This window comes from Diceros bicornis, chromosome 15 (genome assembly GCF_020826845.1).
Source record: "Diceros bicornis minor isolate mBicDic1 chromosome 15, mDicBic1.mat.cur, whole genome shotgun sequence".
In the NCBI taxonomy this organism is placed as follows: domain Eukaryota; kingdom Metazoa; phylum Chordata; class Mammalia; order Perissodactyla; family Rhinocerotidae; genus Diceros; species Diceros bicornis.
This window is the reverse complement of record NC_080754.1, coordinates 26,392,267-26,406,539: the sequence shown is the minus strand read 5'-3', so window position 1 is coordinate 26,406,539 and position 14,273 is coordinate 26,392,267. Positions and strand designations below refer to the sequence as shown.

Here is a 14,273-nt window from a genome sequence, read left to right as displayed (position 1 = left end):
GGGGACGATAGGGGTCTGTCAGGCAGATTACCTCATTAGTGCTGACCAGGTGATTTCCTGATTGACTGGTGTAAGATTCCATTCCTGGGAGAGGCTGACACTGTAATGAAGTTAGGGATTAAGTCTCCGCTTGGTGATGTGGGGTTTAGCATAGGTGACTCCATTTTGTGCCTGTTGTCTCTTTTTTAACAGTAGCATGAAGTTTTTTTGGGTGAATTTTAAGATTTTCGTTTAATTTTTTCCTAAAGTCTAGCATTATTTGTGGAGAGGTCAGGATCTCATATTAAATGTGAGACAAGTGTGTGTATTCTGTAGTGCATCAATTTGGCTCTTACGTGATTCGCTTTTTATGCGGGTTCCCATCTGTGACTTAGATTTTCTGTTTTCTCTTTTAAAAAACTGTTATTGTGAACTATATCATTAATGCAGAGAAAGTTCTCACAAAATAATTATCAGTTCCTTTGAAGCCCGCATATGTTCTCCTGGATTATAGCTCACTCCCTCCACCACAGAGATAACCTGTATTTTGAATTCTCTATTAACAATTCTCTTGCTTTTCTTTATAATCTTACCATATGTATCCCTAAACAATATATTGTTTAATTTTACTTGATTTTGAAATTTACGTAAGTGGAGTAATTTTACTATGAATTCCTTTCTTTTGCACAATATTATGTTTTTGTGATTCATCCAAAATGTGGCTTAGTTCATTTATATTCATGGCTCTATAGTATGCCATTTCATATATATTCTATAGTTGATTTCTCTTTTCTTCTGTTTACGGACATTGGAGTTGTTACAAGATTCTTGCTATTTCTAAAAAATTACTCTATCATGAACTTCTTGCTGCATATCTCCTGGTGCAGATGTCTAAAAGTCTAATATAAACTTAAGAGTGGAGTTGCTGGATTGTAGGGGAGTAGCATGTTCAATGCCAGTAGGTAGTGCCAAATTGTTTTCCAAAGTGACTATACCAGCAATTTTTACTTTCATTAGCAGTACCTGATGCTCTCTGTCCTTATCAACACTTAATATTTTCAGACTTTAAAATATTTGCCAATCTTGTGGATATATATTAAAGCAATTTTAGATTGTTCCAAAAGTTAAGAATCATATCTTTTGTTGGCTACATCATATGTTTGATTTTGATTATGATGATAAAAATTTTGGTAATTTTTTTTGTGAAAGCCTGCGGGTAATTAATATGAAGTCGAAACGATAGTATGAAATCCATTTATGTTAATTTAAAAGTGATTATAAATATCTCATTAAGTCTAAGGTAGTTGAAAACCCAAAGATGCTATTATACAGTGAAAGTTGTAGTTATATAATATTACCTTACTTTTTAGGAAAATGTTTGTAAATATGTATTACAAGAGACCATCTAGGGGCCAGCCCAATGGCGCAGTGGTTAAGTTCGTGTGTTCCACGTCGGTGGCCCAGAGTTCGCCAGTTCGGATCCTGGGCGTGGACCTGCTCACCGCTCATCAAGCCATGCTGAGGCAGCGTCCCACATAGAAGAACTAGAAGGACCTACAACTAGGATATACAACTGTGTACTGGGGACTTTGGGGGAAAAAAAGAAAACAGGAAGATTGGCAACAGATGTTAGCTGAGGGCAGTCTTCCTCAAAAAAAAAAAAAGAGAGACCATACCTTAGTGACCAAACTTATGGGGTTTTGCAAAACAACTCCCTAATTTAATAAATCATAGAGATACAAGCTGTGTGGACAGATATTTCAGAATCACCAGGAGTTTAAACACACACATATTCACATATACTCTGTATATTTCCCCTCCGCTAGAAAAACTCCCCAGATCCCTCCTTAGACTGTCATCTACTGCTTTTTCCTCTTTCTGTCCCCTCTTCCCCTCCAGTCCACCCAGTTGAGAAGTATTGCAATAACTATAGCTGTGTTGCTACTGTTACTGGTAGGAATGTGGTCTGGACAGAAAGGTAAGTTGGATTTGTTGTTTGTGTGTGCTATGCACAGAAAGCCTCTACTTTTCATTTAATTTTCCAAATTACTCCCAAAGAAAGATAAAGATGAGGAAGTGGAAGCTCAGGAAGAAGTGATTTGACCAAAGTCGCAGCTAGTCAGTGGCATGGCGGGGATTTGAGCCCAGGTTGGCCTGGCTTTGAAATCATTCATCTGTCCATTAAGCCTTGTGGCTTTATTCCAAAAAAAAGTTAAAATAGTTTTGTAAATTTCTCCGATACTGTGTTTTAAATTTTTTAGTTTAGTTAAGATTGTTTAATTTTAAGAAGAAAAAAAATGTAAAAGATGTGTTGATTTACCAGGCAGTTTTTCACCACAAAGATATCTCTGCAGATAGTGTGCAGAGAGGGCAAAAGCTTGCCTCATGGGCTTCATCTTTGACTCTGGGCGGAGTCCCAAAAAAATTTGGGTGGAGAGTAATTTGTACCGATTGCCCTACACCTAGGGGTGGTGGAAACAAGCACTGCCCAAGAGTCACAAGTCTCTTCTGGTTTTAAACATCACTAATCAAGATTCTTTAAATTCTGCTGTAAACTCGTATTCTGTAGTCTCTTGCTTTTCTTTCTGTGAGTCTTTAATCCTCTTCCTTTCCATTGTCTGATTAGAAGTCTCCTCTTTTCCTTTTCTACTTTTTCCCTGTAAGGAACAGTGCATTCTTTTTCTTTTAAGTATTGTCAATTCTATTTAAAGTAATTTAGAAAATGGAAAAATGAGAGAGGAATCCAATCTCCAAGAAAGTAGTAATTAGTCCTGGCAGAAGAGAGAGGAAATAGCAAGGGAACTGAGGTAAGAATACTTCTTTTTTAAGCTGGAAGATTCCGTTGCATTGGCAGTTAACAGTATTTGCCCGGAGAAGAACCATTGCCTGAGGGATTCAGAAGCGAGTTTTTAGGGAGAGCGCTCTAGGCCTGGGAGTGTGGGTCGGGGCACAGAGTGCTTGAGCAACTGGTGCTTAAGAGTCCTGTACACAACTAGGACCTCCACTGATGGGCAGCAGAGAGCTGATGGGAGTGGCGAGAACTGAGAGTGAGGTTTGAGGCATTTGTGGGTGAGGATACATAAAAAAGGGAAAGAAAATGTATCTGCATAGTTACACAGTCTATCGGTTTAGCAGATGTTGATTAAATCATACTTAAGAATGTTTTCCTCATTTTCCACCTTAGCAACTCTCTCAGATTATTTTGAAGGTGACTCACAGTACAAAATACGTTTACAAAATCAGCATACATATACTTTCATACGTAAGTGTTGTTTCAGGAAAGAATACTTTAACCTTTATTTCATGTAATGCCCTCTGATAGTTTTCTATTCTTTTTCATTAAAAAGAAATGTTGGTCACAACCCACCAAATTAGTTTCATGAACCGTGAATGTGTTGTGACTCAGTTTGGAAAACTGTTCAAACTTACATATTGTTTTATTTTTAATAAAAATTAATGTTTTCTGAATAGCTGTGCTTTTTTTAGTAGATAAAAAGCACAAGAACACAAGTCATGTATTACAATCCTATTTTTCGTAGTTATCTAAGAAATACAGCTGAAGTAAACTTCACTATTAGGCCTAAGTAGACATTATTATTTTTTTACCTAATAAAAGCTACTTTGACCATTGTAGACATATCCCCAAAGGGAAGTAGATTCAACGGATGGTTCTTAAACTTCATATCTCTGACCTTTTTCATTAAGATCACACCTAGAAAAAAAGATTGTAAGAAGTGCACTAGTATATCAACAATGGTTAGCGCTGGGTTGTAGGATACAGGTGATTTATATTGACATAATTTTTCCTACACTTTTCAATTTTTGTATACTAAGCGTGTATTCATTTTTATAATCAGAACTTTAACCTACAAGTAATAGATGATAGATAATACTTGCTATGTGGTAGGCAACTTTTAAAACTCTTTACGTGCATTAACTCGTTAAATGTTCCCAACAACTTCATGAGTTAGGTACTCTTTTTTTTTTTTTTTTTTCCTTTTTAATGAGGAAGATCAGCCCTGAGCTAATGTCCGATGCCAATCCTCCTCTTTTTGCCGAGGAAGATTGGCCCTGGGCTAACATCCGTGCCCATCTTCCTCCACTTTATGTGGGATGCCGCCACAGCATGGCTTGACAAGCAGTGCGTTGGTGCGCGCCTGAGATCCAAACCTGCGAACCCTGGGCCTCGGAAGCGGAGCACACGCACCTAACCGCTGCGCCACCAGGCCAGCTCCTGAGTTAGGTACTCTTATCCCCATTTTACAGATGGGGAAACTGAGGCAGAGAGGTTAAATAACTTGCCCAGAGTTACACAGCTAATTTGTGGCAGAGATGGGATTCACATTCTGGCCAGCTGGCTACTAATCTGAGGGAGAATTGATCCTCTTCTAATTACCAGCTTTTGCTTTTTCTTGAGCACCTGCTTGGCCTGATGCGCCAATGGTTTCTTTTGATTTGAGTTTACGTTACTTGTGTTTGTGTTTGTCCATTTTGTAATTTTTCTGCCTTGTGTTATAAATCTTTCTCTGTTTACTAGAGGGAATTTAAAACATTTGCATTTATTATCTTAACTGGCTTTATTTTTAGTTGATTTTATTCTGTCATATTTTATACTTTGTTATTTTGGTTTCTGATTTTGAGTTTTCCTTTGTGGATACTTTCTTTAGTTTTATCCTCTGTAATGATTTAGAAGGCATGTATCTTTGTTTTTTTCTTCCCCAAAACGTGAGACAAAAATTATTTATGAAAATGTAATGACCATTTTAAAAACTTTTGAAATAATCTCATTTATAGAAATGATCTCAAATTTCTAAGCAAATAGAGTACAAAGAACCTTTTTCCCCTGAACTATTTGAGAGTAAGCTGCCATTGTGATAATTCCCTTACCTCATCCCCAAAACTTCTGGTATGTATTTCAAGGGCAAATGAGGACATTTCTCGTGTATAACCACAATATTGCCATCAAAATCGGGAAAATAGCATCGATAAGTTACTACTGTCTAATCTTCAGACTTGGTTTGCCAGTTGCATCAATAGTGTTCTTAGAGCAAAGTGATTCTGTCCTGACTCCTGTGTTGCATTTAGTTGTGTTGTCTTTTTACTCTCCTCCAGTCTGGATGAGTTTCTCAGTCTTTACTTTCGTAACTTTAACCCTTTTAAGGTTAGAAACTAGTTATTTTGTAGAATGTCCCTCAGTTTGGGTTTGCCTGATGTTTTCTCGTGACTAAATTCAGGTTATGCATCTTTGGCAGAAATCGCCACTGAAGTGATGCTGTGTTCTTCTAGTCACATCTTACAGGATCGCACATGATTTGGATTTGTCTCAATACTTTGATCACTTTTTATCCAGGCTTCACCAATATAAAGTTACTCTTTTTCCCTTTGTAATTAAGAAATATTTTGTGGGGAAGTACTTGGACCAACTTTGAAAGTATGAAAATATCTTGTTCCTCATCAAACTTTCTGCTTGTCTATTTCAGTATGGACTCAGGAATTTTTGTTTTTTAACAGCTTTATTAAGGTAAATTTATATACCATAAAATTCACTCGTTATAAGTTTATGATTCAATAACTTAGTAAATTTGCAGGGTTGTGCAACCATTACCACAACCCAGTTTTAGAACATTGCTATCACCCCCCTACATTCCCTCATTCCCCTTTGTAGTTAATCCCCCTTCCCACCCATAGCCTTTGGCAACCACAGTCTGCTTTCTATATAAATTTGTCTTTTAGGGTATTTCGTATAAATGGAATCATACAATCTGTTGTCTTTTGAGTCTGCTTTCTTATAATGTTTTTGAGGTTCATCCATGTTATAGCATGTATTAGTTCCTTTTTATTACTGAATAATGTTCAATTGTATGAATATATCACATTCTGTTTATCTGTTCACCATTTGGACATTGAGTTATTTTCAGTTTTTAGCTATTATGAATATTATTACTGCTGTGAACATTCATTCACATGCAAGTCTGTGTGTGCATATATGTTTACATTTCTCTCGAGTTAGAATTGTATGAGTGTTGGGGCCGGCCCCGTGGCTTAGTGGTTAAGTGCACCAGCTCTGCTGCTGACGGCCCGGGTTCAGATCCCGGGCGTGCACCGACGCACCACTTCTCCGGCCATGCTGAGGCCGCATCCCACATGCAGCAACTAGAAGGATGTGCAGCTATGACATACAACTATCTACTCGGGCTTTGGGGGAAAAATCAATCAATAAATAAAAATTATAAAAAAAAAAAAAAAGAATTGTATGAGTGTAATTGCTGGGTTATATGGTAAGTTTATGTTTAACTTTTTTTTTGGTGAGGAAGATTAGCCCTGAGCTAACATCCATACCAATCCTCCTCTTTTTGCTGAGGAAATTTGGCCCTGGGCTAACATCCGTGCCCATCTCCCTCTACTCTATATGGGTCTTTTTCTTTTTAATTATATTGATGATTATTATTTCTGTTCAGTTTCTTCTGATTTCTTCTTCAAGTACAACATTATTTAAATGTTGGTTCTTAGTTTTCCTTTTTTATTATCTTTCATCATTTTCACTTTTTTTTTGCTCTTTTTTTCGTCAGCATTCTGGGGAGGGCTTCCCAACTGTGTCATCTTCTTGCTGATTTGATTTCTTGCAGTGTCAGTTTTACTGCCCAGAATATATTTTGTTTTTGCTATTTTATTTTTCTTTCTTTGCATTCTTTTCTGAGTTAGCTCCATGTTCATCGCAATCTGCCTGTTGTTTTCTGTTTGCCTGTTTTCTTTTAATGTTTTTTCCTATAATTTTCAATATAACAGTAAACATAATGTATTTTCTTTAGTGTGTGATTTAAATAAGATTAACTGAATAAATTAAATTCTATAGACACTCTAACTCTTTTCATCCACAGTCCTAAAAGTTGTTTTATTAAAGTTAACTTAATTTTGTCTTTAATCTTTTTTTGTGTTGTGTATGTGTGTAAGATTAGCCCTGAGCTAACACCTGTTGCCAATCCTCTTCTTTTTTGCTGAGGAAGATTGGCCCTAGGCTAACATCCCTGTCCATCTTCCTCTACTTTATGTGGGACGCCTACCACAGTGTGGCATGATGAGCGGTGCGTAGGTCTGTGCCCGGGATCCAAACCTGTGAACCCTGGGCTGCCAGAAGCAGAGTGCGTGAACTTAACCACTATGCCACTGGGCCAGCCCCTGTCTTTAATCTTAAAGAGCAGCACAGATGAACAAGGGCTCGCTGGAGGATTGAGAATTGCTCATGCAAGCAGTGGACTCAGGCACTTGGTCTCAGTTATCCTCCCATTCCTAATGACTGGCATTGTAGAGACTCAATAAATATTTAGTTATTGAATTAGTAGTTTCTTTTTTTTTTAAAGATTTATTTATATATTTTCCCCCCAAAGCCCCAGTAGATAGTTGTATGTCATAGCTGCACATCCTTCTAGTTGCTGTATGTGGGACACGGCCTCAGCATGGCCGGAGAAGCGGTGCGTCGGTGCACGCCCGGGATCTGAACCTGGGCCGCCAGCAGCAGAGCGCGTGCACTTAACAGCTAAGCCACGGGGCCGGTCCGAATTAGTAGTTTCTTATTGTTCTTTTTATCACTATCATCTGCTTTATGCTTACTTTTACTGTCTTCACTGTTTGCAACATTTTTAAAACTTAAAATAGATTATATTCACTTTCATGTACTGAATGGGAAGTAAAGAATTTCATCAGCCTTTTAAATATGTCCATCTTCTATATTTATTTAGTCTTAGGTAGTTATTTAGTCTTAAATCAGGTGGGAAGTAGTGATTCACACATCAAGCATCTACATTTGGGACATTATTCCTTTAAATATGAGTATCGCATTGCTCTTTCTTTAATGATATTCTGCACTCTGATAAGAAGTCCACTTTGAATACAGCTAAAATATTGTATCTCTTTAACATACGTCACTGGTCTCACGTTTTGGTCATCAAGTCAATCCATTTCTAAATCTATTGCATGTATCCTTTTAACAATTTTGGTATCAGTTGTATTATTCTTGGAACTGTTTATGCTTTAATATTGACAGTATAAACAATTTTATATCATCTACCAAACCTTGCTGGTATTATTGTGTGTCATTCCTTAGGTTTTATGATAGCCGATTTTATTCTTTTATTGTTTTTCCTTCTTTGTAATTGGATGGTGTGCAATTGGATTGCGTCACAGGGTAAATTAATGACTCATGCATTATCTTTTTGGCTGGAGAGATAATTTGCTTTATCAGTCATGAGCTTCTAGAATTCAGAGAATTTTTCACTGGAGTAGATGGTGGTAAAGTGCTTGGCTGTGGGCCAAAATTATGAGTTTTATATGTATATCTCAACCAATGAGGGCTTCATAATCCTGATGTTGGGTTTGTGCTTATGTAATTTTTTGAGTTTTCTTTTAGTTAAATGATTTCTTCCTCTCTTATTTTCTCTCTTAGTACATAAACATACAACTCATACTTCATAAAAATGTCTTGTTTAACGACTGAGTGATTTCTGCTTTTGTTGACTAATAATTCCATTCCATTGGGTTGGCTCTTAGTTCTCTGTCCTTTTTCTTTATCTTCCTTTAGCATTTTTACCTTCTTCTCCATTATTATTATTATTTTTTTTGGTGAGGAAGATTAGCCCTGAGCTAACATCCATTGCCAATCCTCCTGTTTTTGCTGAGGAAGATTGGCCCTGGGCTAACATCTGTGCCCATCTTCCTCTACTTTATATGTGGCACGCCTGCCACAGCAGGGCTTGATAAGTGGTGTGTAGGTCTGCTCCCAGGATCTGAAGCTGCGAACCCTGGCCGCCGAAGCAGAGTGCGTGAACTTAAGCACTACGCCACTGGGCTGGCCCCTTCTCCATTTTCCTTCGACATTTTGGGGGCACTTTCTAAGTGTGTCATCTTTATTCATCATTGATTTAATTTTTTGCACTAGCACATAGGTTTAATTTTCTGTGTGAAGTATCACCATGGGTTTTAACTGCATGCAGCTTTTTCCTTTACGTTTTGGTGCATCCATCTTTCTACTTATATGTCTTCTTCACAAACTGCCCCAAATTATAATGTAGTCCAGTGTTTTTAATTAAAACTCACCTCTGAACTTTAAGAGCGAATAAGGGAGGAAAAAAACAAAGCACAGTAGTTATCACATGGTCTCACTTTGTCTTCCTTGTTTAGACTTGGGTTTTCTTGAGTGTATTCAAGACCCTTCCTCAGTGGTGCACTTCCCATACATAGAGCCTGAGAACCACTGGTAGTGTATGTGTGTGTTTGTCGTTCTTTTTGATCCTTTGATGTAGACCTGGGAATGTTCTAGCAGGAACAGAAAGGAGTCTGCTCTTCTTAAATCTTACTGCTGTCTCGCAGGTGGAGCCTGTTAATCACTGCCGAAAAGTTTAGGTAAATTTTTTTTGTTTTTTTGTTTTTTTTGGTGAGGAAGACCGGCGCTGAGCTAACATCTATTGCCAGTCCTCCTCCTTTTTTTTCCCCTTTTTCTCCCCAAAGCCCCATAGATAGTTGTATGTCATAGCTGCACATCCTGCTAGTTGCTGTATGTGGGACGCCGCCTCAGCATAGCTGGACAAGCGGTGCGTCAGTGCACGCCTGGGATCCGAACCTGGGCCGCCAGTATCGGAGTGCGCGCACTTAACCCTAAGCCACGGGGCCGGCCCCAGTTTAGGTAAATTTAAAGTTGAATGTAGGATGACTCCTGGTTTTTTTTTTTTTAAATTAACTTGCCTGCTGAAAATCTTGCCTTTTGGCATATGGGTAGTATTTTATTTTCGAGAGAGAGAGATTTGACTTCGGTGAAATAAAAAATTAGATATCAGTCTTGAGGATCATTCATCTTTGTATAAAGTGTTTTTAGATTTTTTCGTATGCATTTCTACATAGATTTATTCTTGGTCACTTAGATATCTATGTTTTGTTTTTATCTTTATTTTTTTTGTGCTGTTATCTTGCCTATATTTTAATAATTAAGTGTATAATACCTGTTGAAATAGCTTCTGGAAAAGTTTAACGTGCTACGGTATGCTGATAAAGAGGGGCCTGTCATTTAGCAACCCCTAGCAACTCAAGAAATGTGAGAAACTAGCTTGAAATATGTACCAATAATGGATTTTATTATAATAGCTGGGTTTTTTTTCCAATACCATCTTAAAGGTTTTTTTTTTTGTTGTTCTTCCATTTGTTTTTGCCCAGATGACAGAAAATAATTTTTGGTTGAAGAAGATAGAAATTAGTGTTTCAGAAGCAGAAAAGCGAACTGGAAGAAATGCCATGAACATGCAAGAAACTTACACTGCTTACCTCATTGAAACAAGGTGGGTGATGAGAATGAGGCCCAGGTTTAGATGGAAGAAGCTTTGGTAGCTATTGATGCAAATTCTGTTGCATAATGGAATTGTTTACAGGTTGTCTTTTTAGGGATTTTGCTTGATTGTTTCTTTACTTTTTTTTTTTTTTTTTTTTTTTTTGGTGAGGAAGATCAGCCCTGAGCTAACATGCATGCTAATCCTCCTCTTTTTGCTGAGGAAGACCGGCTCTGAGCTAACATCTATTGCCAGTCCTCCTCCTTTTTTTCCCCAAAGCCCCAGCAGATAGTTGTATGTCATAGTTGCACATCCTTCTAGTTGCTGTATGTGGGATGCCGCCTCAGCATGGCTGGAGAAGCGGTGCGTCAGTGCGCGCCCGGGATCCAAACCCCGGCCGCCAGTAGCAGAGCACGTGTACCTAACTGCTAAGACTCAGGGCCGGCCCTGTTTCTTTACTTTTTAACAGGTAAAGTAAACAGGTGTCTTTTATTGTGGTACTCTTGGTGACTATATTCTGATGTACTTATTTTAGGGGGAGAAGGAAGGTTAGTGAAATGCTTTTGGAGCCTGGAATGTTACTGGACACATGCTTTGGTTCAGTTATTGGTGTTAGATACTATTCCTGTGCAATTTTGGGAAGGGATACCAGGTTATCAGGAGTGTATGAAGTGAACTTGGGTAAGTGGAGATTGTTAACAAAGAAGTCTAGGAGGAGAGAATATAGTCTAAGTTATTTTAGGAGAGCTGGAAGTTACAGAGAAATTAACAGGAAAAAAATTGATTGAGACTGGATCTTTAGACCTTGGCATAAAATTGAAAAGACGAAGTAAATTGTGGAGTAAGAAATCAAAACTCACCAGAAAAGTTGTCTTTTACCTCATAAGGAGAAAGTTAAAGGAATTCGATTGTTTTGTCTAAAAAAACGCAAGGGAAGACTCCAGTTCTAAACAGTTTATATAAAAACTGTACTGACTAGTTCTTTTTTTTTTCTGTAGACTGAGCAGACATACTTTCAATTAAAACCAATAGATGTGAGAGAACTTTTTGATATCCAGTAAAATAAAATAATAGGACTACCAGACTTAGTTGATAAAGAGTTATAATCATGTTTTAATGTGAATACATTTTTAAGAAAAAAAATTTTAAACCCTCCATTTTTGTAGGCTTTGCTAAAAGTCACCAAGCTTGCCTTAAGGCTGAACCCTGTGACTTTTCTTTTTTATTTATTTATTTATTTTTCCCCCAAAACCCCAGTAGATAGTTGTATGTCATAGCTGCACATCCTTCTAGTTGCCATATGTGGGACGCGGCCTCAGCATGGCCAGAGAAGCGGTGTGTCGGTGCGCGCCCAGGATCCGAACCCGGGCCACCAGCAGTGGAGCACGCACACTTAACCGCTAAGCCACGGGGCCAGCCCTGAACCCTGTGACTTTTCAAGGCTTTCTCCAGGTCTGTGGTTCTACCCAAAATGAAAGTTAAAATCTTGGTGAAGGTTGTTTAGTCTACAGACAATTCTGAAAATCCCTTTTGCAAGTATAGTTTTCCTTTCTCAACCAAAAAAGAAAAGAAAAAAGAATCGTCCAAAAACAAGAGAAAATTTGTATACAATAGGAATTTTAGGAAAAGAGAGGGGTAAGGTGTATCTTTTTAAAATTTAGTCATTTTGTGACATATGTAAATATGTGTATGTGTCACAGAGATTTTTGAGGTGATTAAAAAAAAATATGGTCCCATGAAAGGGCTTTTGTTTCTGTTTTTTTTTAAATTAGCCACTTAAAAGATCATACTTCTGAAATTAGCATTGGCTCCAGCTTTCTAAGTAAGTTCTTAAATTTGAAACTAAAAGGGATATTTTTAGTATGTGCCTATTTCTTCACCCAGTTGAGTAATGAAATTAGCTGTTGATTACTTTTATTGCTGGAAAGGAATCTTGATTTGAATAATCTGGAATAATTTATAGTTGTTTATTTTTGACTTTGAAATGAATAGAGTATCATAATTTGAAACTGGGAGCTAAAAGTGACCACACTTGAGTGCTATAGCTAGACTCTGAATAAATATTTAAGTGGATCATCAGTAAATGTGTCACACAAAAGGATCATTGAGTTGACTTTCATGATTGCATTTCATTTTAAATTTATTTTAAAACAGTGGTTCTCAAACTTTAAAATACATAGGAATTACTTGGAGAATTTGTTAGGCTGAAGGGTTTTCGGTAGGGTTCAGGAGTTTACGTTTTTTAACCAAAGCTCCAGGTGTTTTCAAAGCAGAAAATTATGGCTGTGGGCCATAATTTTGATTATCTTTTGAAGTACAAAGGTTTTGGGGCTGGCCCTGTGGTGTAGTGGTTAAGTTCGGTGCACTCCTCTTCAGTGGCCCTGGTTTGCAGGTTCGGATCCTGGGCGTGGACCTATACCACTCATCAGCCACGCTGTGGCGGCAACCCACATATAAAGTAGAGGAAGATTGGCAACAGATGTTAGCTCAGGGCGAATCTTCCTCAAAAAAAATAGAAATAAAGACATAAAGTACAAAGGTTTTAAATTCTAAGATAGTCAAATTTATCTTTTTTTTATGATTTTTATTTTCCCTATCTTAAGAAATTCTTTTTTTTTGGAAATTCTTGCTTCGCATATATCATATAGATATAAGAAATACTGTTTTGTTTTGTTTTGTTTTGTTTTTTGTGAGGGAGATCAGCCCTGAGCTAACATCCGTGCTAATCCTCCTCTTTTTGCTGAGGAAGACCGGCTCTGAGCTAACATCTATTGCCAATCCTCCTCCTTTTTTTTCTTCCCCAAAGCCCCAGTAGATAGTTGTATGTCATAGTTGCACATCCTTCTAGTTACTGTATGTGGGGTGCGGCCTCAGCATGGCAGGAGAAGAGATGCGTCGGTGCGCGCCCGGGATCTGAACCCGAGTTGCCAGCAGCGGAGCGCGCGCACTTAACCGATAAGCCACCGGGCTGGCCCAAGAAATACTGTTTTTGAATAGATTATTTTGTAAGTACTGTACCTTTAAGGTTAACTGACCTTCAACAACTACAGAACCCTCAAATTTCTTAATTTAATCATTTAGGATTCTTTCTGTAATTCAGTGTTATGCAGATAATCTTGGACAATATGAAGTGTTATTGAGCCTTGGTATTAACTAAAAGTTTAACTTTTATCGTGTAGCTTACCTGCCTACTCTTTGGATACAAGTGGAAAGCCCATTTAGCAATTGCCTATGGTGTTATAGTTTAGCAGGGTAAGATTGAATAAGGCTCAAGTCACTGGTTTTTAATTTCTCCAGAGATTTTGTGTTTTCCGGCTCATAGAATATGAACCCTTTTAAAATAGATAAGAATATGCCTCTTTTAGAATAGTAAGAATGCCTCCATGGCTTGGGAGGCAGTATGATGTCATTACTTAATTCTTCTAATTTGTAAAATGGAGCTAATGATACTATCTCCTTTATTGTGAAGGTTAAATTAAATGTTGTGTGTAAAATCAATTATGTGCTATTAAATATTTGTTAAATGACTGGATAAATGGAGTTGTGTTGTGATCCAGTGAGAGTCTTCTGTATGCTTTTAGTCAGTTTCCAATGATTAGACCCTGCCTTAAGTGGCCTTTTTTTTTTTAAAAACCCTTAGCAGGTCTTATAGGCTATATTTATCTACCTATTAGCAAGATTCGGGTTCTGTTCGTAATGATTTTGACTAATTTGAAACTTGATATTAACCCAGATATTTTTCCAGCTGAACTTGAGAATCAGAATTGGAATGGTATTAGTCATAGCTAATGGTTAGGTCAACTCTTTATTTTTTATTTTTATTTATCTTTTTTAAATTTGAAGATCTAATTGGCTTTATTAAGCTATTCATGAATCAGCATCTAATGTGATAGCATCGCATCTAACCAGTAGAAGGGTGCTCTCCAGGTCAACTCTTTTGTTTGTTTGTTTGTTTGTTTGCTTTTTGTGAGGAAGATCGGCCCT

The 14,273-nt window shown here is 37.4% G+C and overlaps 1 protein-coding gene across 4 annotated transcripts in view; it reads left to right on the top strand.

Moving 5' to 3' along the window:
- SNX4 (sorting nexin 4) overlaps positions 1–14,273 on the top strand; it is a 60,636-nt gene that overhangs the window by 1,446 nt on the left and 44,917 nt on the right. For 3 of the 4 annotated variants that reach the window (XM_058555966.1, XM_058555964.1, XM_058555965.1), the window contains exon 2: positions 10,180–10,301. In XM_058555966.1, coding sequence (XP_058411949.1) covers positions 10,180–10,301 — 122 coding nt within the window. Of the gene's footprint in view, positions 1–9,355; positions 9,376–10,179; positions 10,302–14,273 lie in introns of those variants that run through there. The other variant, XM_058555967.1, reaches the window with a different exon arrangement.